We start from the raw sequence: 27,147 nt of genomic DNA, 5'->3' as shown, positions 1-27,147 counted from the left end.
TCTGAGGCTGTAGCTCCCCCAGTGAATTCACAGCATAGGCACCTTCCACACCATTGCCTCTGGTGATTTGCCCCAATCAGAAGGGGTCAGCAGAGCATGAAGATTAGTGCTTTTAGCCTCAAAGCCTGAGAGAAATTAAGCCACACCTAATGGAATGGACAAAAACTCAGGTTGTCATTACTCAGGAGGTAAACACAGATATTTCTCTATCCACAGCACCCGACTGAGGTACCTAATAGATACTTGGTAAGCATTTGTAGACATTTGTGGGATAAATGAATGAATGATTGATGAGGTGAATGATGCCAACCTCTGCAGGTTTTGCTTTAAAATCACAAGGCAATTTTTCCATCTTTTAGGGTCAGATGAGCATATTTGCAACTCTAGATAATTTTGGAACCTGGCGATTGAATTAGTAGAAATGTACCCTAATGCCAGGCCTACCGTGTTCCTCCTTTTTGTTGTGCTGTCTTCTGTGGAAAAGATTGTGAGGCCCTATCTAGGTTCAGCAACAAATAATGCCATACTAGATTAGTGAGGCTTGCCATGGCATGAGAGGGTGTCAGGGCAGTGCCAAGTGTCTCTTTCTCAGCTGTCTCCACAAAATCAGAGCTCATAAAACACTGTTTACCCAGACAGACAGATAAAGACCCCAGCCATTTCCTGAACATCTTCTCTGATTGTCCCATCTTCCTTTCACTTGAATAAGCTGGGAAAAGACAGTCTGCCCAGGTCCTGGAGCTTCATTCTGATAGGTATTAAAAGAAGTTGTAGGAGATGATTCATGCAGATTGAGCCATTCCCCACCTGCCTGAACATGCTGAGCTAGGGCTGGCAGAGGAATTCCCACAGAAAACAAAAGAGGTTTAGCCTGGGAAATGTAACTTCAGTCGGTTAGGAAGAAACGTATGGAAAGGGACGATCTCTCAGGCCTCTTCAGGAAAAACACCTTAAGGTAAGCTGAACTGGGAATATTTGAAAACCAGGTGGACACTTTACCCAAGTTGTCTTCTTTGATCTGCACCACCAAGGTGAGAGGAAGAGCCTACTCTCATCTTCTTTGGCCAATCCCATTGTCTGCTGGGATTGACCACTTCAGAAAGGTTAGCTGGAACTGGAGGAGCCTAGAGTTAGGCAATCCACATTGTGTGTGTGTGTATATATATGTGTGTGTGTTTCTGTTTTCCTCAGCCTAATTTCATAACCAGATGCTCCATCTACCCATCTACTCCACTGGCATAATTAGAACTCTGATTATAAAGTGAGATGGCTAATGAGTTGTTTAAACATCTTAAGACCCAGTATTTCTTGGCCTCAATAGTGGAATCTATTCAGTCATTCTTACTGGTTCTCCCTTGCCATGGATGAGGTGTTTCATAAAAAGCCTTGGGAGAAAGAAAGATATAAAATATCTATTAGAATTAGAAACATCTCATCCTTGGCTATTTTAAATGACTTCCCACCAATCTCTTTGGGACTCAATTTCTTTTCTGAAATTGGAGTCTGGATGCAAATTCTCATAAGTCTCAAGAATCACACAACCTCAGAGTTGAAAGGCACCCAGACATCTAGCCAACTACATTGATCCTTATATGATTTCAAAGAAATTGAAAGAGCTGGCAATTGCTCTGTTCCATAAAGCAAGTCCATTGGAGTGAAAAAACACTGTATATGGGGGAAATAGCACCTTATGATGTGTTATTTTAGAACTTCCACATTTATCTGCAGATTGTAAGAAATATAGGTCTTCAAATGGCATACTATTGGCCACCCAAAACCATGGGTTTAGCAGTACACAGGTTTTAGCAATAAGTGGAGGAAAACATTGATATAAAGAGAACTTTGTCACTCCCGTGAACAAGAAGAAACTACTCAGGAATGCTTTTTAAACAAACAATCTAGTTTTACTTTCAGCCTAAAGGAAGGAAATTGAAAGCTAGTTTTCTCATCCAATCATCAAAGCAAGAGAACAATCTGTGACATAGAGTCTAATTGTCTGACGGGTGCTTTGCATTTTCACTCTGAGGAGTGAGCAATTAGAGACTGACAGACGACTTTTTAAAAACAACAAATATAAAAGAGACTTAGGAAATACTCCAACCTCGAACTAGCAAAACTCTAAAATATATTAGGGAATGTTCATGCAGAACCAACCATTCCAGAAAATACCATTATAAATTATACATTTTCCCCATTCTTCAATATGTGCAGAAACAATCCTTTCTTCAATAGGGAAAAAAAAGGTGTTGGCATGGGATATGTACTCACAGCATCCAGGAGCTCTAGCAGCCCAGAGATGAGGAATCATCCAGCAGGAAGGTCAGCACTGAGTTCTCTACCATCACGCCCCACCACCACAGGTGCCCACTGGCACCTCCTACAGTCTTGCTTCAGTAGACATGATCCATCTTCTCCATTTCTTAAGAGGGAAATCCAGGAGGCCCCAGAGTGAACCAAATGAGTGTTGTGAGAAGCCAACCTGAGAACAGTAAAGCTGCCCACAGTTTCAATGCTTGTGTAAGTCTGTGACTCACTTCTCAATGGGACCATCAAGCACACCTAAGAGAAATTACAGGTTCCTCTTGTCTGAACCAAATGCATTCATGTGAGTCATTCGTTTATTCTTAAATTCTTCATCTTTATCTCAGATAATAACATGAGACTGTGTGTTCTATCTACTACGCTAGTGTAATCAGAATTCTGGGGTGATAAAAGGCAAGGTTGAGCCACAGTTGGTGATAATTTTAAAATGCTATCATACTTTTGCCTGTACTCAATTTAAACTTGAAGAAAATTGGCTGGGAAATCTATCAGTAAATCATGATCTCATCTATATCTTAGCATTAAAGAGATTTCCATTCTATTTTTTAAAGACTTGGCCAAGGAGTTCTGATTGAGCCTCTACTGTGGGACCAAAGTCATGAGAAATTCAGACATCTTCATTTGCCGGAAAATTCACAGGAGCTGAATTCAGACACTGGGGCCAGTTTTATTATCAGGCTCACTATGAAATAGCCTACACATCCCAATTATAGTGTCTTCTATTTTCATGCCTTCTTTTCGCAAAGATCTGATACAACCCCTCAGTTAATTATTATGAGGGGAAATGTTGACAAAGGAAAAATAAGTGAGAAGCAGTTTTGTTGTGTTTTAACTAGCAATGAACTTCAAGGAGGTGATGTTTGTGGAAATTCAAAGTTCTATTAGTTCACTAGTTGAGTACTGAGTCTCTTGAGAATGGGAAAAGCCAGTATTATCAAGTGATTGTGTAATCAAATTACTTTATTGAACATATTCTATGAGCAAAGCACTTTGCTTTGCACTGTGGACATACATAACTGAATAACATAAGGCTCCTGTTTCCAAAGGTTTACAGTCTTATCTGGGAAAGAAAATATATGCACACAGAAAGACAAAATGTAAATAAACAAGTAAATGCAGTGAATACTAAATGTAAAGTGAATGACACAGATTTTTTGTAACTATCATAGGCAATTTGGTGGGGAGAACACATCTGCTTGGACCATTCAAGGAAGAGTTCATGGAGAAGGCAAAAAGTGAAACAAAGCCAGGACACAGAGTGCATTAAGAAGAGCCGTAGGATACACATTCTTCTTTCCCAGGCATGAAACTATGTATTACAACCATAGTAACACTGAATGAAAGGATTGTTCAATGGTAAGCTCAGCAGATTTTGCTGGCTGATACCCCTGATGTTGAACAGATTGAATCAATGGTTTACTCTTTCATTTGGAAGTTAATGCACTTACTCCCATGAGTGTGTCTATGTACAATTCATGTCAATGGCCATGACTATGTGTTTGTGTGTGCATGTATTCACAGTACTTGTACAAAAAGAACTAACATTTTAATGAGCAATTATCTTCCAAGTATTATTTTATGTACTTTCCCTATATTTACCCATTTAGTCTTCACAACATCCCTATGAGGTAGGCTCTATTATCCCCATTTCAAGGATGAGGAAACCAAAGTCCAAGGAATTTAGATAACGTTCCCAACAACCGCCATCTAGTAAGTGTTCTACCTACAAGTCCTCCTTAGACATAGTAAGCATTTCTTAGGCCACTGGACCAAGTCACTTCCCTGGTGAGCTGTGAGCAGGACACTGAATATGTTTCCAAACAGGTCATCTTTGAACGACCTAATCCATGCAGCTAACTGACATCTTTCAGAATGGTGCAGACTGGATAGTGGGCTGCAGGAGAAGATTCAGTCTTCTTCTAGACTCTCCCAAATAATTCCAAGACTCTGGTGCATCCTTGGGCCCTTAGCCCAAGATAGAGTGTCTTTCCTGAGTGTTCTTTCACGTTAGATGTGACTGCTCAATGCACAATACAGAAGGAAGACTAATCCCCCCTTCCTCCCTAGTACTCAGAGTTCTCATCTGTAAAATGAAGCAATTGGACTTAGCTCCTTCTAAAGTTTTTCTGGATTTATAATCCTATAACTACTCAGCTTCATGAGATTACATCCTCACTTCACCATATGACTCTGGATAAATGAAATTTCTTTGTGCCTAAATCTCTGAATCAAGAAAACCAAAACTATCCTTGTCCCATTTCCTTCCCTTGAAGAGATCCCATTGATATCCCAGGAAATGACAAATTAAAACAACTTTCTGATTTCATTTGAAAAGGATGATTTTGTTGTGTCAAGATGTGCAATGCCCTTAAAAGATGACTCATTCCAAAGTTGGTGCATTTTCTTATGTTCTGATTCTTTATCATATTTTTGTCTTCTCAAACTTCCCCACTTAGAGAAAGATTTTTTCCTTTATATTTAAGAAAGAGAGAGGGCAGGAGGGTGACTCCACTCATTCACTAAGTGAGCCTCAATTTTCTATTTGTAATGTAACATCATTAAAACTGACTTCTTGGTAGGGTAATTTTAGACTACACATTGCTCCTTTTCCTTTATCCACTAAAACAGCAGTACTGTTTTCCTGTTGTATGGCTCTTGGTTTGAATGTTGAATTTGTTTACATACAAGATTTAAAAAATGAACATTAATATACTTGAAATATGATATTTCCTGTTCCCCATCCTGGTCTTCAAAAAAATCATGGTTGGTGGAGGTTAATCTTACATCATTAGCATAGACAGAAAGCCACTCAGTGGCTATCGTCTCAGGGAGAAAGTCTGAAGCTGGGAGGCCCAAGATGGGCTCCTATCTCTATCTCAGTCCTTGACTAGCTGTTACCTATTGCTCCAGGCTTCTGTCTTCCTGACTTAAAATGAGCATCTTTTCTCGTTCAAAAGCTCCATGATTTTCACTTGGGTCATGGCCAGAAAAGTTGCATGTAAGCCCAAATCAGACTGACCATCCAACCAATGCAAATTGGAGGAGCAGGATATGTGTTGCATTCCTTTTGTAAAGAGAACCAGAGATGACCTAATTAAAGTCAACCCAACTGTTGGTGACTATTCATGAGGGTCGCTCCCATGGCAACCTACAGAATCCACTCAGGTGACATCCCAGACTTCCTTGCCAAGATGTGCCAGCGATGTCTTCTTGAGGATAGATGTGACCCAACATCATGGATCTGAAGACCCTGACAAGACCACAGTCCTGCCATGGCCCGTTTTGTCTTTCTGTTCTCTTATGGATGCCCAGCATGCTGACAATTAATCAGGGAAGAAACGTTTAGCAGCACAGAAAAGCTTAGACAGAGATGCTATCCATCCTTTCCACATGTCACGCTCTCCATCATCAGCACCATAATATGTGAGGTTTCCATCATACTCCATAGAGGTGAGAAGATAGGATTAAGCACATTTCTCCTCAGGGCTCGGCTACTCCCGGAATGTATGACCTTGTCAAGAACAGAAAATCCAGCTTTAATGTACAAGTAGCAAGACCTAAAGGCCTCATGACAGCTGCATTATAAGCTTACTCTTGACCAACAGGAGTAAGCATTTCCTTACAACAAGAGTAAGCATTATAAGCTTACTCTTCCCCTTTTGGTAGAACTCCCTTGACAGATGAAGGGTCTCTTCCCTCTAAGTTACTCTGGAATTTGTTCTATTGCCTACAAATGCTGAGAGACAAACCCTATCTTTTTTTTAGCTGGACTAAGTGTAACTCTTTCTGGAAAATAACCACTTTCTTTGTGCAAGGCTCTGGGCTGCTGCAAAAGGTCTCGGCCATAGAGGCTGCTGGGGCCTGGATATATTGGGATGAGAGGAGGGAGGAAGGCTCTCACTGGCTCAGTCTACACATCTAAGTGCCTCTCTCTGCAACTCTCTCTGTTTCTGTTTCTGTCACAATGTATGTATCTCTCTGTGATCTCAGTCTCTGAGAGTGTCGCTCTCTGTTTTCTCTATGTATCTCTCAGCACCTTTCTGTCTCTCTTCTCTCTCTGTGTCTCCCTGTGAATGTGGGTATCTCAGTGCCGATGCTTGTGTCTCCTTCTCTGGTTTTCTTTCTTGAGATCTAGAGGGATACCAAAACACTGGGTTGGAAGATATGTGTCTATGTGGCTCTCTCTTCCAACCCTGTCTCCAAGTCCCTCAGCCTCTGTGTCTCCATATTTCTGTTTGCCCTTGTGCCCTCTTCTCTAACTCTGTCATTCCATCTCTGTCTGTCTCTCAGCAAACTATCTAAAGTGGTAATAAATGTCTACCATTATCCCTAAGGCCACTCAAAGATCGTGTTTTGCCCCTAATCTTCCAAGACTGGGAAAAAGAGAGAGGACCATAAAGGAAATTTGGGATATTGTTGATATCATATAGGCTGTCCCAGAGATGGGGAACCAGAGAGGAGGTTGAGGAGAGGGAGCAGCTAAGTAACGCTGGCACCTCTACCTGCTCCTCTGTTTAATACACCCAGGCTAATTCATAAACATACCCAGACATGCCTGATCGTTTTGCAGGAACAACAAAAAATTTCAGTAGCCCAACAATTAGAAATGTGAATACCTCTAACCCCCACTGAGTGAGTATACATTGTTCATGTTCCATCAAAAAAATTATAATAATTTCTGATTATAATTCATCAGGTTTGATTTTTAAAAGAAATATCATATATCTGATATGACCTCTTGCTTTGCACTTACCTCCCAAATTAGGGGTATCACCCAGTTAGTTAACTTGGCCCCTTGGTGGGGTGACAAGAGAATTCAGAAGAAAGGTGCTATTGAAGACAAAAGCATAATTGCCATTATCATTATTAGTCTGTTTTCAATTATCATAATCATTCAATTTTGGAAATTGTGATCATAGCAATTTATCTTGTTTTTTCACTTTGTCCCTTTCTTTTCTTACATTAGAACCACTGACGCCGTAGGAACAGGTCAGCATGAAGCTGTCCTCCTTCTCCCTGGCCTGGCCTGGTTCCCTCTCCTGAGGGAGACTCTAGATGGGGGCAGGTAGAGTGCACAGAGGGAGTGATGGGCACTTAAACAGCTCCTAGTCCCATAATCATCCTTTCTCAGTTGAAACCCTCAATGCTGAAGTCATGCCCTTTCAAGGTGTCCATGTCCAAAATATTATTTTTTAATATATGCCACCTAAGATGGGTAATGCATAAATTCATGGTTCAGATATGAAATGAACACAGACAAGCATATACTGACTACTCAGGGTTTAGGGGGCTGGGACTGACTCTCCCCACGAGATGCTGAAGTGATTCTGGGCATTAGGAGATTGTGGACTAGGGATCAGAGGCCCACAAAGCAGGAGAAGGGAGGGGAAATGATAGTCCTGCTTTGGCCCTCTTTCTAAAGCTAAGACTTAAATAATATGCAATAGCCTAAAGACAAAGGGCAGTAAGAAGTAAGGATGCAAGAAATCAGACTAAACGAGCTAGAACCTGGATCAGTGGTTCTTAATCCTGGTAGCACACTAGAATCACTGAGGAGCTTAAAAATGCCTAGGTGCCATTCCCAAGAGTTTCAAATTTCATTTTTCTTGTGTTGGGGTCTAGACAGTGGTATTTTTTAAAGGGCTCCCAGGTGATTCTAATGTGCAGGCACGTTGAAAACCACTGACTTAGGCAATCACCCATTGATAATACGCTGAGTATAATTCCAGCTTATTTTTCATGTAAAAACGTAAAGTGGGCAAAATGACTCTTTCTCCACAGCATGAAGAGCAAAATCCCCCAAAGGTGGCCAGAAAGGGTCAATATTGAAAGTACGCAAGGAAAGGAACAATGCAAAATTGGAAGGGGTGGAGTCAGACCTCTCTCAAATGGAAGGCTGCATCAGGTGGATAGTTTGGAGGGAAATCCCTGCAATGCTAAGAAATTACAGAAAGGCTTTAGATCAGTAGCTCTCAACCTTGATTATACATTAGAAACCCCTGGGAGGCTTGCCACACTGCAGGCCAATTAAATTAGAACATGTAGATGTGGGAACCAGGCAACAGTATTTTCTCAAGCTTCCCAGTTGATTCTCACATGCAACCAAGGTTCAGAATTACCTCTCTAGATAACTATTGAGGATTATTCTTAGAAGAGCCTGATTTTTTTTTTCAGCTGGAAAGGTTATAGATAGGTCAGAAATCACCATCACTGAGGTTTGGAGACCCAAGGACAAGGAACAAGATCAAAGCTTTGGGAAAAAGACAGCAAAAGGAATAGGAAAAGAAAAGGAAGACCAAAGGGAAAAAAAAGATTTAAGAAAAGGGCTAAAGAAATCAAAGGAGAGATCATGGAAAGGCAAGGGAAATGGGAGAACGGACCATTACTGGGGACCACAAGGAGCCTGGTCCCACAGGTGCTCGCCACCCCTCTCCATGCAGCCCTCCATGCCGGGCAGCGATGATCCTACCAGATGTTGGCAAGAAACCCTGTTTTCTTGAAGTTTGTAAAAATTCAAAAGTTTTACAATTTTTCCCTCATTCAGAACAGTTGATAGGTCTCATCCTTTGCATAGCAATACATGGCTTCTGAATTATAGGAATGAAAGAACAGTTAAAGGGCATTAATAATCCAGCCTCCTATCAAGACCTGGAGCTTCTCTGTGACATCCCCGAATGGGCCCAAACCTCGATAAACAACTCCAGGGACCAAGGCAGCCAACCACTCTTGCTTTGTGCAGGGTTAGAATTTGTTCCGTTTGGATCCAGCTGGACCAATTTCAGTCAGAAAGAACAAATGAGCTGTCAGAGGAACCTGAGACTTCTCACCATATCTTATTTCTCTGCTTCATCACCTGCTCTCACCTCTTCCACTACCTTGCCACTCTCATTTAAATGCATTTACATTTACTTTCATCCCTTTGGCTGTGTTCCCCATATTCTGGAGACAAACTGGACAGCTCAAGCAGGCACTTACTTGGCACTTTTGAAAAACCCGCACCACAGACTGTTAAGGTGGTGGCTTTAACAACATTCCATACGCCACAAATTCCAACATTATTTTTATTTTGTCAGACTTTTTTTTTTTTTTTTTTTTTTTTTTTTTTTTTTTTAAAGGAAAGACAGAGAGAAGGAAGGAAGGATAGAAGGAAGGAAGGAAGGAAGAAAGGGAAACATTTTTAAACATTTTCTTGTTTTATTGTATTCTGTTTCTCCGTTTTTGTTACATGGGCTGGGGCCGGGAATCGAACCGAGGTCCTCCGGCATAGCAGGCAAGCACTTTGCCCGCTGAGCCACCGCGGCCCGCCCTTGTCAGACTTTTAAATGTAAAAAAAAAAAAGGTAAGTATGAAAGCTCTACCTCTGATAACCTGGAGATCCATTTTGCAGAGGTTATCCGACCATAAAAGGCTTCTCTTATCTGGATTTTTAACAAAAAAGAGTTCAGAATTTAAAAGATTATAACAAGTTGACACATACATTTGTGCCTGCCAATATTGCAGTAAGGATATGTGTTACAGCTGGGCCCTGATGGTGGGTTATGGAAGGATCTGGTAGGGTGGAAAGAGAAGTTGAGAGAAGTGGAGCTGGCATAGGAAATTCAGACTCAGGAGTCTTAAATATGTACTCAGTGGCTAAGAAATACAGTCTTGCCACAAGTTTGAGAATTTTTGATATATCTTTGTTAAATTTTTTTTTTGGAGTACTTGAATAATCAACCACTTCCCACAGTTCATTGGTTATTCAAATCTCCTTTTCTAGAAGGCTAATCCACAGTAAAAAGAAATAAAAAAGATTCCGAGACTGCATAACAAAGGACTGTGGAACCAAGAAAATAGGAAAAATAAGTAACAATCATCATTAAACATTTTATCCTGAAAATAATCCTGTAAAATAGATATTTCTACCCCCGTTTTACAAATGAAGAAATTAAGGCTCTGAGATTGGACATTCAAAATCATTCAGCTAAGAGTGGAAAATGGGAGTCTACCCTTCCCTGAGAATGCTGTGTTCACTGTCACCTGCTCTAGGAAGGAGCAGCAGTTCCTGGGATGGGGGCCAGCATGCTCAAGGGTCCACTGGGATATGCAGACACATATAGGAACATCTATTTATATATTTTTTCTCATTCTTTTTAAATTCTATGTTGCATAATGTACATACTATACACTTGGTAAATTAATAATAAACACATGTGGGGATACATGCTCACTGCTTTTTACTGATTCTAGAGGTTGGAAGACTATTGGTGTATATAACGTTTCATTGATTTATTGTGTGTGGTAGGTACTGTGAAACCTTTGAGTATTTACCCTTTATATCACAATTTCAAATGCAAGGGGTTTTGATCCTGAGCAAAGGATCCATACCGAAGAGTTCTTTGTACATCTCACAATACTGAACACTAGTATATTAATAAGTAATAATGCTACCACTGAGACTTTGGCTAGAACTACTAGCAGTGGTATTCTGGTGAATTAAAAAAAAAAAAAAACATGATCTATCTGTGAAACACCGTAAATGCTTTCTGGTGTTTTCACTTACAAAATTGCAGTTGTTCTTTGCATAATTTAGTGGAAAAGGTAGGGAAAGCATCATTACCTCTGCATTATGTTTGAGAAATCTGAGTTCACAATAGGTAAGGAACTTCCCAATGGCACACAATAGGTAAATATCAGGACCAGTATTCTGACTTTCTCCTCTGAATAATTTTTTACTAGGTTGTTACGTTATCCTCATAATCTGAGAGGAAGTAGGACGATGAAAGGACCATTGACAATGTCACTTCCACAAACCTTCGGTATTAACTTAATTGTAGAATAGCACTGATCATTAAAAAAAAAAAAAATCCTGTGCTGGAGGTCTTTGTGTCCACATGTGAGAAGGGTTGTTTGCCTTGCTCATTCCAGGAAGCAGCATGATACAAGGGTAAGAGGATGATCTTAGAAGTCTACATAAAAAAAGAAATTTTATGTTTTGTTCACTTGCTTATTTTTTTTTAATTTGTTTTCACCATGAGCCACCCTTAAACACATGTCTGGGTTTGGAAAATCCCCAACCTCAAGTCTATTGCTTTTCAAAGTAGGAACCAGGAATTTGCTCTACCAACCTCCCTGGCAGCTGAGATACAGGCACTTGACCTGAGCTAAGCTAATTAGGCACAACAATGCAAAGAAGCAGGCTCCACCAGGCAGGGTGGAGGTCATCCCAGAGACAGCAGTAACAAGGATTTTAGTTTAAGCGTCCACTGCGTACGCTGGCCTTTTGAGCCATGCCATCTGTTCCCAGCAAAGGGAGGAGAGCAGTGATGATTCATCTCAGGGAGCAGCTCTGTGCTGTGAATGGGAGTTACCCTTGGTATAGCTTCCGAACCAAAGACCCTCTCAACGATATCGTGAGCCTTAATAAATTCCTTCTCTGCTTCAACTAGTTAGAATAGGTTCCTGTTGAGGTCTTGAGCAAGCTACTTAATCAGTCTAAGTCTCAGTTTCCTCATCTGTAAAATTGAAAATAGTAATACCCAGGATTGTTTTAAAGATGGAATGAATGTACATAAAATGCTTAGCTCTGTAAGAGCATGGAAGATGGCAGATAATCACCTAATCGTGAAGAACAGTGATGTCCCATCCATGTGGCTGGACAAATGATTAAGGTGAAAGGCTCTCAATAAGTGATCTTTGCAAGTGAGCATTTCAGGGCCAAGTGATGATAACGCAAAGAAAACAGCAATTAGAATTTACAATACCTTCGGATCCAGGATTGTTCCAAATACCAAGATGAAGAAGCCCTGAGAAACATGGAAGAGGGAGAAAGAATCAATTATAAACTAATAATGATAATAATAATAATTAACACCAGAATTCATTTCCAATTCCTATTTTGGTAAAAAGAAAACAATTGATTAAATCTTTAAATTAAGGCCACAGCAACTAGATTCATTCACTCAACAAATATTGTCTGAACACTTTCCATGTACCAGCTACTGTTCCAGACACTTGGGAAACCTCAGTAAACCTGGCAGTGTTCCTGTCTAAAATATGGGGATATTTTAGGACTTTCTTTTTAAGTTGAGAAAAATGAAAGTGCATTGCTTTTAGCAGGAGTTATGCATCTCATGATAACGTAATGGTCAAAGAAAGAGTTAGCGTGTCATTTTTATCAAATTGCTCTTTTGTGTGACACTTTTAGCCTACAAGATAACTTTTGAAATCTGTCATTGCATCTACTAGGAAAATGTCATTGATGGCATACCCATTAGGTCACAAAGTATTGCATCTATTAATACGCTTGAGGCAAATACATTCCAGCCTAATTTTGTTATTAGGAATGCATTCAGAATCTTCAAGAATTTGGTCTGGGAGTTATCTTTTTAAAAAAGATTTGAGAATCACAATTCTAGCATTTTTCCTCCAAAAATACAGGTTCCTTCAGCTAAAAGACTATGAGGAATTTTTCTCCTCATGAGATTTGATATTCCTTGAGGTTGGACAATTCATATTTGTATGTCCAGCATTAAACATAATGCTTGGCTTAAAAAGTACTCCATGAATGTGTCTCTGTGCATCTGTGTGTATGTGTGTGTGTGTTTTAATTACTTAATTATGCAATTTGCATCTGGATAGCCATAAATATTTAACTGTGAAATATCCCACCAGGATCACTGTTCATTGGTCCATGGCCCCTTGGGAAAAGTTACGCTAAATAGCATTCAGAAAGTTTGTATAAAAGATTAGTCATACCAGAGCCTGCCCGTGCCAAAAAAAAAAGATCAGTCACAAAGTTTAATATCTGATAGAGAAGGTATGAGAGAATACACCTAAAAAGAATTCATTGGAAGCAAATCCTATACGTTTCTTAGCAGATAGAACACAATTTGAGCAGGTAACTCTCAAGGGGTTCTTCCAGGTTTTCAGACATGTGCTTTTCTTTTCTCCCACCTGAACAGCTATGAGGGCTTACAAAACTTCACTCCATCCACAAATGCAAGTTAAAACACTTGCAGAAATACAAGAGAACACAAACCAGAAGCTATGGACATATAAGGGCTGTCAAGGCAGCAATTGACTATATGATAAAATACTTCCCTAGTGGGCGGGCCACAGTGGCTCATTAGGCAAGGACACCTGCCTGCCATGCCAGAGGACCCGGGTTCAATTCCCGGTGCCTGCCCATGTTAAAAAAAAAAAAAAAAATACTTCCCTAGTAAAAGGGACATTGATGCTCCCATGAGCTAGGACAGAAAATCTCCAACGGGCAGGGTCCCCTACATCTTCTGGACCTCCCAAATATGTTTCTGAGTGTCTCTTCCCTGTCTACTCCATCAGCCTCGCCTGTCCCTCATGTCAGCTCACCCTAAGCCTCTGCCGCTCCTGTTTCTTCCAGCTCGGTTGATTCTGTCTCCTACTGAGCAAATCCATGGCTCCCCTTTCTCTTGTCTCACACTGGGCTTTATGGGGCCCCCTGATCCAGTGAGTTACTTGCAAAACTGACTCTCCGGGGGGGAAAACGCCCTATTTGTAGAATTTGCCTATCTTGGTGATTAAATATTTCCATCATGGCCAATTTAAATCTAGCAACATGGTGACACTGAACATGGAGGTGAAAAGAAAGGCACAGTCGCACATCACCCTACAGTGTTTTCACCATACAGGCACGATGGCTGCAAATAACTTTAACTGCATGGTAAAATGTAGTAAAAATTATTAGAAAATGATTTTGAGTGCATATTACCTTTGTTTTTCATCTGGTTTGTTTAATTGCAAGTTTATGTAATTTAATTTTTAATGGTGTCTATGTTTAACACCCAGCTTGTAAAAATCATGAAGATAGAGCTGGAGGCTCTCCTGAGCTAGTACACAGCAATTCTGGCACCCGGCTGCCTAAAGCCCTCATGCTGAAGGTCCTTTGCCCAAGCCCCGCTCTCGGCTTCACACTTCCCTATCGGTGCTGGCATTTCCATGGGCCCCATCCTACTCATTGCCAGGAGTCAAAGCAGAAACTAAGTAGAAACTACAAGGTGATCCTGTTATGATAGTTAATCCTGTTATGGGGAGGGAGAAGCTACTCATGGTATCGAAATGCCAAGAACTGGCAGCCTAGCCCAAAACAAAAATCACAGCTTAAATGGTCCCGAGGGAGACAGGAAAGGCATCTCCTGGGGAGTGAAACATAAAGTCATTTAGGGTTCGGGAGGAACAGGCATAGGATACGCAGGATTGAAATTTAGGAAAACTGGGTTTTTATCCCCATTCTATTAATAACTAGCTATGTAAATTTGGGTAATTCAATTAATAATTACTAAGCGCTGTATAAAGGTAGGGTACAATTAATATTTTCTATTGAAATGCAAAAAAAATACTGAAAGATTCAAAATGTGAGACACCTCTATTATTATTAATATTGTTCTCCCAGGCATCAAAGCATTTATTGTAAAACAGTATTATTTATACTTAAATTTTGAAAGAGAAAAATGGGAAGATACTTGACTCAAAATTTCTATCATTCATTAAGTAATACATTTACTTGAAAATAGGCTTCCTGCCTATGGCATCCATTCAAAAACATAATATTTTAGATCTCTTGTAGAAAAAATAAAGCACTCTTTTCCATTAGTTGCTATTTACATATTTACGTTCAGTATAATAAACTTTAGTTCACTAGTACACTGTAACAGAAAAAAAAAATTAGGAAACTCTGCAGCCACTAAAAAGAAAGAGGCATATTTATTCATAGTGATCGGGTAAAATGCTGGGAATGTATCTTTAAGTGAAAAGTAAGTTGCGTAATGATACACATTGTTTTTTAACTCCTATATTATGTGGAAATATATTTTTATAAGCATAGATAATTTGGCAAATTATACATGAAACACTGCTTGTTCATCCAAGTAAGATAAAAAAGCAGAGACTATTACTTTTTTTTTTGACTATTACTTTTTAATACCACTTTGTATGGCTTGCCTTGTTAAGGTAAAATGGTTTCAAATGGTATCTTAATATTCTAAATTGAAGGAAACATAATAAATGTACAAAATGTAATCTCTCCAGTTATATACCTAGATTTTGGGGTGTTAGCTGTTTAGGTGTTCAGGACTTAATGGGAAAATCCATCATTCTATTTCATTTTCCACACATCCTTACATAGTAGGCAGTATTATACTCGTTGTATAAGTGAGGAAAATATGGCTTAGAAAGGTTAGCCAGATATCCCAAGATCATGTTACACTTTAGTAAATTAAAGTGTCAGGATTCGAATCCAGGACATTCTGGAACTAAAGCTTATTGCCTTATTCAATGTGTTCTTACAAAGCCATTGACTTTGCCAGTCAAATGCCAGTATCATCCTATCATGAAAACTCTTCATGAATTCGCTCACAGTGAACTTTTCAGAAGCATCTGGGCTTACCTGAAAAGCATTAAGCAAGGAGAAGAGAATGTGGAAGGCCAGGGAGCTACCATCGATGACTGTGGCTATTCCAAATCCCCAGGTCAGCCCCAGCAGTGGTGTGAGGATGGCGATGTTCTTACTGATTCGTACAATGGCTCTCACTTCCTGGAACATGGAACTGCCGATGGAGGCTCTCTGGGTCTTGGCAATCACCAGTGCGACTGTGATCAGGTTTACCACCACAATGGCCAGGGCTGGGACCACAAAGGCCAGGAGAGCCTTGGTCATGCCCCAGTTGAGCCAGCAGGCCTCGGGCCGCAAGTAACCCTTGCCAGGCTCAGTGGCAGCAACTGTGATAACAGCAATGACCAAAGGGCACCCATATCCCACTGAAAAGAGACATGCCATCAAGACTGACTTGGGCAGTGTATGGAAAACAACCAGAATTCCATAAAGGATAAGGAGTGCCTTGGCAAACATCCAGAAAAACACAGAAAGATAAAAGAAATGAACGAAAAATGTTGCTGCCACACATCCATTATGGTGTGTCACTGGACCACTAAGCAAGGAAGTCAGTATGAACCACACATCGGCCATCAGCAAGGCAGCCGCAACGTTGACAATGCACACATGGCGTAAATACGAGATCTCTGTCTTTGTCACTTGGCCCCAGACTAAAGCCTCAATAGATAAGCAAAGGATCAAGCTGCAAATTGAAATGCCCAGGCCTACATATGTGATGTAAATCAGGATCGGGCTCTCCAAGGTGTGGGGTGACATAAGAATTGAGAAAGAAGTAAACAGCTTGCTTGGCCTACATTTGCAAAGAGCTTGCTGGGAATCTTCTTGAATCATTTTACAGACCTTCTGGTCCCATCTGCTCTCCAAGGAGTGCCAGCCAACACACTGTGTCCTCCTCTCCTCTGACTTGTTGATCTTTTCAAAAATCAGTGAGACACTTTGAAGTTCCTTGGGCAAAATGACAGACAGGACAAGCCCATTCACAGGGATGCTTTCAAAAAGACTGGTTTCCAAGATGGCCCCAAGAGTTGGGAATGCAACGCTGACAACCTGAGAAGGGGAAAGCACCCTCTGAAGCTCATCTCTAGTGATCAACACCTTCCCTTTGACTTCATTGCTGCTGTCATTGACTCTCATTGAAAAAGTGAAATTCTTTCCATTGTTGTCTCTGGATAAGGTGGCACCCATGGTGTGAATGAAGGCATCTGATATGTTAATGGGATGTTTATTTATAAATAGCTTTCTTACAAAGGAATTGACTGAGTGCAACAGGACATAGCTGCTGTTTCTTTCAGGGATGAAGGTCCAGTTTGAGATGCTTTTGCTGTTGAGAATGTGGTTGGCCATGATGCTATAACTCTGCCAATGAAGAAAAAGCATTAGTAATGAGCCACTTTCTGAATCTGCTTGTACAGTGGAGATTAACTTACAATGTGTGGTTCTCCAAACAGCATCACAGGCTGTTGGGGACTTCCTAGAGATGCAGAACCCCAGGCCCCATTCCATCAGAATGATCATTTTAATGAGGTCCCCAGGTGACTCCATGCACATGGATGTTGGAGTTAGAGAATACAGCTATGTGCCCTCCTCCCCTTTCTGCAATGCCTTCCTTGAGACAAGCAAGTGGGCCGCCTCCACCATGCTCATTGCCATCATCAGTTCTACTTCACACCTGGGTGAAACTAACAAATTTCTTATCCTGGTCAGTGTATCTATCATGCAGTTAGCATTTTTTAAATCCCATCTATGTACAGGACACCATACAGGAACACAGATGCTGAGTCTGCGTTCCACTATGTTCTGCTTTGAAGATAACAAAACAAAAGAAAAGGGCCCAGTTCCATTTCATGTTTCTACACCAGTTCTGCATAGCTGTTCTCTTTGCAGTCGATTATTTTCCACTTTGGCAATCTGTTCTAACTCACAAATTAAAGTAAGAAATAAGTCTTTCTCTCTGCAGAACCAAGAACGGTTCTCAGAGGTTTTCAGTAATCGAAATATACATTGGAAAAGCACATTCTAATGTCCACCAAAGTATAAGTGCTCTCTCTAATGTGTGTGATTGAATGTGCTCACTTACTCCATTCATTTATTCATTCTTCCTTCAACTATGATTTATTGAATACTTGCTATGTGGCATCGACAATACTGAGGTGAAAGACACGGTCTCCAGCCTCCAAGAAGCACACAGAAAATTCCAACTAAAATGTTGAAATATTAAGACACTTTTCACTGAAATGATACTCTACTAAATATTCAGAGCCACTCACCTGCATCTTTGCCTCATCGACTTCTGTCAATAGTGCTGTTGATATGTTGTGTAAGAGCTGCACAATGACGGCAATGTTTCCCGGTATCCTGGGAGACTGCTGAATATTTTTAATTACACAAGACAAATCTTTTGGACACCTTTGCATCAAAATATCTGTAATGGTCTCAGCCTGATCATCACAGTCCTCTGTTTTTGTACTTTCTCCAAGTGATTGGACTAAATGTGAATCCATCTATGGAATGGCAAAAAGAGAGACATTTCATTGTTATTTTTGTTTTAAATGTAAAAAAAAAAATTAGGACAGCCTCATTGCACAATTGAATATTGCTTTATGTGTTTCTATTTTACATTTTCAGTCACATCTACTATTAAATAACATGACCCATATCAACATATATAAACCAAAAAGGGAAATTCCCAAATTCCCAATTGCCTACCTCTTAACCCCACTCCCTAAAAAATAGCAAATATTACCTTTAACATACCATTTCAAATCCCTACTGTGTACACAAACTGTATGTGTGTATGTGTATAAAATACTAGTCCCATTTAAGCTTGCATTTACTGTATCTCAAGGTACAAAGCATAAGACATGAGCATATATTTTTTAAAAAAAAGAAAGGAAGTCTGAACTATATTTGGACTAATTGACTAGAACACTGGGAGAGAAGAATGACCAAAAATAGTGATAGACAATATCTCCCATAGATTCAGCCTCTATGTCTCATACTTTAGAGCAGGAGTGGCAAACTATAGCCCCAAGCTGACCAACTATTTTCGTAAATAAAGGTTTACTGGAACACAGCCAGCTCATTCATTTACACATTGTCTGTGACTGCTTCTACATTATAACTGCAGAGTTGAGTACTTGTAAAAGAAACCATACGTCCCACAAAGCCTAAAATATTTACTCTCTGGCCCTTTACACAAAAAGTTTGCTGACCCTTGCATCAGAAGACTCCTCTTTGGTCCCCTTTCAACTGCCCCTTCATCCTTCATATCAGGTGAGGAGTCCAAGGGCCAAGAAGATAGGTCCACCCAGAACCCATGATCCAGATTCTAGACACCTGAATTCCCTGCCCAGCAACCACAAGCCCTCTTCCAGGGCCATGCGGGCTTCTTCCCTAAGTCTGTCCTACCAAGAATGGATCACGTCATCGGTGCGCTTACTCCTAGGCCTGGGAAGTGGACAAGGAGCATCTGTCAGAGTCTGGGACTGAAGGCAGATGGATTTTAATTTAGCAGTTTCTGAGCTTGATTTAAAACATTTAAATACTAAGACGTGGCATGTGGGCTTCCATGTGTATTTCTGCCCTCAGCCTTCTAAATGTGAGGTCAGACACCCTGGCGTGGGCAGCCTTATGAAGTCTGATCAGGAACTTCTGGAATGGCTACCACTAGCGCTCATCCTGGCCAAGCCCCAAACAGGGGATTGGAATGTTCCTAGCACAAAAACAACGCAACTGCACAGCATTACCTTGTTTCTGAAGGAAACAAGATGTCAACTATTTGAAAGGAAAAGTCCTTACTGGAAAAGGGGGCAAAGAAACAAAAGAACAAAAGCATTTGACCTAAGTTTATTTCTTTTTATTAGAATTGGTTCAGAAATATACTGTTACTTAAGCATTTGCAGAAATATGTGAGTTTCATCCCAGGAATCACCTGGGGTCTTGATAAAATATCCTGATTTGGATTCTGATTCAGCAAGTGTGGGGTGGGACCCAAACTCTACTTGTCTAACAAGTTCTCAGAGAACTCTCCACGCTGCTAAACACTGAAGAAACCTGAGTACCAAGGCTTTGGAGTATTAAAAGGGCTGAGAGAGGATAATGATCGGGACAATCCCAGGAAACTCTCTAGCTCTAACCTAGAGGACAGTTTTCCTCATATCATCAAAGTGGGGGCAGGGGGGTGGGCGATGGGCCCTCAATACAAACTTTCAGCTGTCCATTGTTTAAAACACAATGGGCTGGTGTTTATATATTGACAAACACAGGTGTGCTGCCCTGCCCCAAGCGCTTTCTCTAATTGAGGGCAATATGAATTGCAAATTTGGGGCTTTACTTTCCTCATAGAGTCCACATTAGAATTCAGACTGTGAGAGAACAGATAATACCTCAAAGATGTTGAAGGCATTAAGGGTTTGGCAGGTATCAGTGATTTTGTGCCATTTCTTCTTCCTGCATAAAAACCCCACATTTCCTTGAGTGTCGGGAGGGCAAGTTTGACTGCAATGGGAATTGTCCACGCAGAGACCTTCACATACATCTAGGGAAACGAAAGGGATCAGCATCAGTTAAGAGGTCAGGGCTCTGGGCAGTGGGGTCCTGACATTGAAGGCAACTAAATCCTGCAGGCACCAGATACAGTGCTTTTTGTGAGGTCAGGGGGGACTGAAGTAGATTAAAGGTTATCAGACTTTCTTGGCAACCAAATCCTATTTTTTCTGGCACAATCTTATCCTGAACTCCAATGAATAAACTGGAATCAGTCTACCGAGTCGCTCACACATCCCACGGCAACCCCTAAACACATCCTCAAACCCCCAGAGATTCCAGAACACATTTTGAAGCCACCGTACCTGATGTTCTCTAAGAACTTTCCAGCTCTGGAACTTTAAAATGAGAAATGTCAATTACTAGTTTAAAAAAATCAACAATTTCTCACAGACCTGTTCTAGCTTCTGGCCCAGTTTGAGTTAATTCAATTCAAAGATCTATGGCAAAGAACCTGGACCGGGATGGGGCAGAGAGTGCTGGCAGGAGCGGGAAAGGGACAATTTAATATGAGGAAAACTAAAACAGTCCAAGTGCACGCCCTCAAGGACGGCCCTCTGCCATGATATGAGAGGGCTGGAGAATGGCCAACCTGAAGGATGAATGGCAAGACCTCAATTTGATCAGTAACCACTGCCAACATACCGTGTGGCCTGGAAGACTCCTGCTTGCTTTTGCTGACAGCCTAAAAAGGGAAAATCAAATTCAGGTCAAAATCAATTCTTGACATACCAGCCCAATGGTTCATTTGAGTCACAGATTGCACCCATGTCTGATTCAGCTACAATGCCAGGAAGGCCACCAAAAGCTGGGACCAGGAAGTATGTCACAAGGATTATATTTCCCTTCAGCCTCAACAGCTTTCTGTCCCACTGCTCTCCTCCATTCCACTAATAATGGTCTGCATGTGTCTGGGAAATACATCATGAGCAGAGGTGGTTGTACTGAGAAATTAAAGAAGCTTTATTTCAGAGTCCCTTACTTATATGAGCCCCTTCTTACTCTTGGAAGAGGGTCTAGCCATGTGTTCACATGATTGCATATTTTATTTAATGTTCAAAAGTAAAATATCTTAACTGCCTTTTTTGTTTGTTTGTTTTGCCATCCCAACTTCCTCTCCTTCATACTTTCCCTCATTTAGTACTAGAGAGGTGGCAGCTATTTATGGGATCTGGACAACTAGAAGCTGAGTTAGGGATACATTTGGTTTAGACTTAATAGGATATAATTTACACTTACTTCTACATTACCATAAGGGCATTGACACAAAGGTGGCATTAGTCCTAAGAGTACTTATAACTAGTTGCAGCACAGTAAAATTCCAAGTGTCCTGATACCTCATAGCTCATATATAAATGAAAGTTGTCATAGGTTTTCCCAAATTTGACAGCAGTCCTACATATTTACATGATATTAATATTAAATGGTTTGAGAAGCTGAGAAATGCTTTTATAAACTAGAAATAATAAAAAAATGCAACCAATAATGCAAGAAGAAAGACAATAATCTTTTGATTCTTGTTCTACAAAAATATATTGCAAAACCATTGTCATACAAGATGATAAAAAACATTGCCACCAGTAAGAAGAAAAAAATATATAGATGTATGTAAGAAAGCTTATTAATAAAAACACTGTAATTTTTTCTGAATTTGTAATATGATTCAGCATTTCTTAATTTGAGATTGTCACAATTTCTTTTCTCATTTTTAGTACAGATTCATTTTTCACTTAATTTCATATTTTGTATTCTTTTCCTTTAAGAAAGCTCCCCCAAAATCTGGCTCCTCTACCATGAGCATATCCATCTCTCCCAACTGGAACTCCCTCTGTATTCCACTCATCCATAGCACACCTCACTATTCACTGAAAGGCAATGTCACAAGTAGTTAAAAGCATGTATCCTGGGTACAGAAGGTCTGAGTTGAAGTCTCAGCACCATCAGCTGATTGCTTGGGAAAGTTAGTTTCTCTAAGCTTCAGTTTCCTCATCTGTAAAATAGGTGTTCTAGTTTGCTAGCTGCTGGAATGCAATATACCAACAATGGAATGGCTTTAAAAAAGAGGAATTTAATAAGTTCCTTGTTTATAGTTCTAAGGCCAAGAAAATGTCCCAATTATAACAAGTCTATAAAAATACAATCAAAGGCATCCAGGGAAAGGTACCTAGGTTCAAGAAGGTCAATGAAGTTCAGGATTTCTCTCTCAAGTGAGAAGGCACATGGTGAACACAGTCAGGGCTTCTCTCTCAGCTGGAAGGGCACATGGCGAACATAGCATCATCTGCTAGCTTTCTCTCCTGGCTTCCAGTTTCATGAAGCTCCTCTGGAGGCATTTTCCTTCTTCATCTCTAAAGGTCACTGGCTCGTGGACTCTCTGCTTCATGGTGCTGCAGCATTCTCTGCTCTCTCCGAATCTCTAGCTTTCTCCAAAATGTTTCTTCTTTTATAGGACTTCAGAAATTAATCAAGACCCACCCAAATGGGTGGAGAGACGCCTCTACCTAATCCAGTTTAACAACCACTCTTGATTAAATCACATCTCTAGGGTGGTGATCTAATCAGTTTCAAACATACAATACTGAATAGGAGTTAGAAGAAATAGCTGCCTTTACAAAATGGGGTTAGGATTAAAACATGGCTTTTCTAGGGTCCATACATCATTGCAAGCCAGCAGAATAGGCTAGGAACTATAATACTATAATTATATGACACTTACCTCAGAGGGTCTTTATGAGGAATACATGATATAATCTATGGAAAACACTTTGCTTAGATCCTGGAATATTGTAAGTATTATATAAGATTTAGTTATTGTTATTATTCTCTGAATGTGGACTTAATGTCTATTACATATACATCTCAAGTTGACTTTTCCCAAGAAACCTTCCCTGATCCAATTCTATATGGCACACCTTTTTCTCTGTGGCACCTGTAGGATTTAATATTCATATCACCATAGCACTCATTCAGTACTTAACATACATTCAACTGACTTGCTGTCTTGCTATCTAATAATTTTTATATATGCACAGTATCTTCCCAATTAAATTTTAAGTTCCTTGAGCACAAGAACTGTGTATCATGCTTCTTTATATCTCCCCAAAATATAGTTCATTGTGTTGCATTTTCACACATGTGTGCATGTGTGTATGTGTGTATGTGTGTGTGTGTGCATGTGTGTAGAGAAAATGAGACGGAGGGAGGGGGAGAAAGAGACTGAAAGTTCCTTGGTTTCCTCTCTTCACTAGAAGAGAGCCCTCTAGTGGCAAGGTAGAGCTCTGGTATTATTCCTTGCATTCTAGAGTCACTGGGGAAGAAATGGGAAATTCAGTGTTCCAAATGTGTGGCCAACATTTGGGGTTCATGTTCCTTCTTTTTCACAATATTGTTTTTCTCTATGTCATCAAGAAACTAAACTGAACCATCCCTGTTCTCTGCTAAATGAGAACTCACAGAGAATCGAAATTGAACATTTGGGGTCTGCTCAAAGTCAAGGGGGTTTCACTGAAGATTCATAGAACAGAATTCCTTGAAATTACTGATTGAAGAAGACTTCTCATTTTACAGTCAAGAGAATTGAGGCTTATTATATAAGTGGAAAAGTTAAAGTTCTTCCACCAAACAAGAATGCTAAAATGATATTTTTATAGTTTTGGAAGACCTTATCAATTGCTCAATCTCCAAACCCCTTATTTTACAGATGAGGAAATTGAGGCTTTGATAGATGAGGTGACTTGTTCAATGTCACGTAGGGTGTTCGTCTCATAGCTGGAACTAGATTTCAACTTCCCTAACTCCTAGAATAATACTCTTTCCACCAAGCCAGAAGGCAGAGAAGAACGTGTGAAAGTACATCCCAAAACCCATTTGGCTAGGACCATCATCTACAATACCCCATGATAAATGCACTTAGATGTCAACATCTCTGTATGATACTTGGCCCATTAAACAGACTGCAATGAAGCAACATTGTATTAATTAGACATGTGGGTAGGCCACAGTATGTTGTTCATAAGGAGTTATGGAAGCTCTCCCTTCTTAAATGAAGGACCTGATTCACTTCATCCTAGCTAATCTGTGAAAGTATTCCCATGTAAGACTCCTTTTGATCACTTCATTTCTAGGGCAGCATCTGACGTGGACCATTTTTTGCTTTAGATAACAATAATTCTCAAACTAGTACTCTGAAGAAAGCATTGTAAATCTGCAACATGCTAAACCTGCTGAGCTGCCTGGGTGAGTAGGCAGGTCAGGGAGAGGCAGCATCCAGCAGCTCAGCAACTAGTAACTCAAATAATGGAAGGAAAAGGATGGAAGATGTCTTGTAAAGTGATCCCAAATAATCAAGGGAAAACAAACACATTCTTCCGTGCTTCTCTGTCTACTCTCCACGTTCTGTCTTGTGGGAAAATGTGGATGAGGAAATGTGATGAAGGGAGGAAATACTACCGAGGGGTGGGGTTAGAATGCCTCAAGGAATAGGTCTTTCTGAAGACATCTCTAACCTCTTCTGGAAAGCAGGTCCTGGCTGAGTATTAGGGGAGGGAGGGGATCCATGAAGCAGATGCCCAAACTGCAGCAAACCACTTAGAGGGCAAAGCAAATATTTGGAAAACCCCTGAAAAGAGCTTCCAAAGTCATTCGTTCCTAAGGAGACACACCCAAAATGGGAAGAGCAAGAAACTGAGAATTTGAAAACAAGGGTTCTGGCCTTAGCCCTGTGGCCAAATAGGTATGCAAACTCAAGCAAATCACATTCCACTGTGGGCCTCAGTTTCCCCCCCCCAAAAAATTCAAAAGTGAGGCTTCAACAGTTGATCTCAAAGCTCCCTTCCATATTTTATGGTCAAAAGTGGTCGAATAGTACTCTTTTCCTAAGAAGCTCAAAATCTTTTTGTGTTCTCTCTTATGATCTTCCACACCTTGTTTCAAATAAGTACTAATAGGGAAATTAAAATGATTTATGATATAAGAAAAAAATATTCCAGAATGAGCCATGACACTCTGCCCCACAAAATTTTATAAATAGTACATTGCTGTTAGACCTTGATTAAGCTGTGAGCTGCTCATGGCTCTTTCTAGCACATCCATGAAGTTCACTACCAGATTACCCAGAGGAGGTGGTTTTGTTACTTGGGGAGGAACAACCCTCCATTCCTAGGCCCTGCCCACTAAATGACATGAGTACCTCCCAGTCAAGTGACAATCCTCCAGTCCCTATACACTCTCACATAGTCTCAGGAAAGGCACTGCCCTGTTTGAAAGCAAGAGACACTCACTGCATCTCAGGAACTCACAGAAAAGGCTGATGGGAAAGAAATGTCTAACTATTATTTAAAATGGGATTCCAGTTACATGTAGATGCAGTTTCTTCTGCTGGACCAGTCACCCCATCATCATCTTCTTCCTACACCTCAGCTCAGATAACCGAGAGTTGGTTAACGGATGGTTTTATTTTCCATGTGCTCTCCCCACCAAGTCATCCTCCACTCTTTCCCCTTTTCTTACCTTGGACAATGTCCTGCAGGACTCTGTGAGTAAGAGAAACACCAAGCAGTACAATAAAAGCATCTGAGTCATTGTTTTCCACACAGCTGACTTGTCTTGCTTCTATAAAAAAGAAAATTAGAGAGTCAAAACTCCTATCTGAAGCTTTAATATCGTTCCATGGCACTCCGGACCCAGTCAGCCCCGTGAGCCTGGGCTCTGTCCTCAGTGCTGTTTGCTCAGACTGCTATGCTTTGGAGGGGCCCCTGTGGCCCCTGGCTATCAGGAATCAGTCTCCCACAGACCTCACCATGAGGCTACAGATGCGAGGTTAAGTCCTCACTGTGAGGTGCAGGCAACTGCTGAAAATATTTCCTCCTCCAGCCCTCGGCTGTCATTCACCCATGACCCCCATCATGGAAATCCCTCCAGAGAAAGCTCCTCGCAGTGTTTCATCTCACCTGCCATGTTTGGGCTGCAGGAATCATGGTCCACTCTCCAGGTTAGGCAGGGCTAAGAAATGTGTGGGTGGCTACTGAAAGCTAACTAGGTGCCTATGTGCACACTCAGCCTACAAAAGCACCAAGCTCGACCGATTATCCCTCATTCCCACCTGACACTGGAACTACATCTTTCACAGGCAAGTAGCAATTCCTTCAAAACCGACCTTGTGTATGACATGACCATTATTATTTCTACTAGAAATGATGTTCAAACTAAACGCCAACACCTAGAACAGTGCCTGACCTGTAGTGGGCGCCAAATGCACTCAGTAATGGGATGAGAAAAAGAGAAAGGAAGGGAGGGGAGGAGAAAAATATGAAGAGAGGGAAGGAAGAGGAGGGAGGGAATACATTCGCTGACAATCTGCATCTGTATCTATGCTGTACAGAAGGTTTACATAAGTTATTTAATATTAAATTTTAATAATTTTAATATTTTTTTCTTCCTAAGTGGGATCCTCTTTGAAAGGTATTTGATGCTTCTTTGGTTTTAGATTAAAGGATTCAGAAGACGTGGATGTCATCAACAAAGGCCAGGGAGCATCACAATGGTTGATGCTTGCTATTTGACAAAAAAATAGAAAAAATATATAGAAGTCTTTTTTTTTTTTTTTAGGGATCACCATTATTATTTACTTAGCATGTATGCTATGTTCATCAACAGTACCCCAAAATATTGGATATTATTAAATTTACAGAATAATACATGGAAAAATCCCTACAGGGTGCATACATTAAAACATGTACATAAGAGCGCAAGGCTTTCTCCATTAGAAGATATAAAGGCAAATCTCTTAGGTCTGATTTCTGGCACAAGTGGCAAAGGAAAAGACAAAACTACATACATGAAGGCAGAAAAACACAAACGCACTTAGTAAATCA

At 40.5% G+C, this 27,147-nt stretch overlaps 2 protein-coding genes across 6 annotated transcripts in view; both read right to left on the bottom strand.

Moving 5' to 3' along the window:
• Window positions 1-2,602, bottom strand: part of LOC143684753 (adhesion G protein-coupled receptor F4-like) — a 50,614-nt gene extending 48,012 nt beyond the window's left edge. For all 4 annotated transcript variants that reach the window (XM_077162015.1, XM_077162014.1, XM_077162013.1 and 1 more), the window contains exon 1: window positions 2,269-2,602. The gene's annotated coding sequence lies outside the window, so the exon portion shown is untranslated. The remainder of the gene's footprint in view (window positions 1-2,268) is intronic.
• Window positions 2,603-3,272: 670 nt separating this feature from the next.
• LOC143684755 (putative adhesion G protein-coupled receptor F2P) overlaps window positions 3,273-27,147 on the bottom strand; it is a 39,855-nt gene continuing 15,980 nt past the window's right edge. For both annotated transcript variants that reach the window (XM_077162018.1, XM_077162017.1), the window contains exons 2-10: window positions 25,784-25,885; window positions 20,921-20,960; window positions 20,116-20,267; window positions 17,998-18,231; window positions 15,725-17,086; window positions 12,066-12,107; window positions 9,681-9,740; window positions 7,076-7,152; window positions 3,273-5,833 (exon numbers count right to left, since the gene is read on the bottom strand). In XM_077162018.1, the coding sequence (XP_077018133.1) occupies window positions 7,105-7,152; window positions 9,681-9,740; window positions 12,066-12,107; window positions 15,725-17,086; window positions 17,998-18,231; window positions 20,116-20,267; window positions 20,921-20,960; window positions 25,784-25,855 (2,010 nt within the window). In that variant the 5' untranslated portion in view covers window positions 25,856-25,885 and the 3' untranslated portion in view covers window positions 3,273-5,833; window positions 7,076-7,104. The remainder of the gene's footprint in view (window positions 5,834-7,075; window positions 7,153-9,680; window positions 9,741-12,065; window positions 12,108-15,724; window positions 17,087-17,997; window positions 18,232-20,115; window positions 20,268-20,920; window positions 20,961-25,783; window positions 25,886-27,147) is intronic.

Source organism: Tamandua tetradactyla, chromosome 5 (genome assembly GCF_023851605.1).
Source record: "Tamandua tetradactyla isolate mTamTet1 chromosome 5, mTamTet1.pri, whole genome shotgun sequence".
NCBI lineage: Eukaryota > Metazoa > Chordata > Mammalia > Pilosa > Myrmecophagidae > Tamandua > Tamandua tetradactyla.
This window is presented reverse-complemented; position numbering and strand designations above follow the sequence as displayed.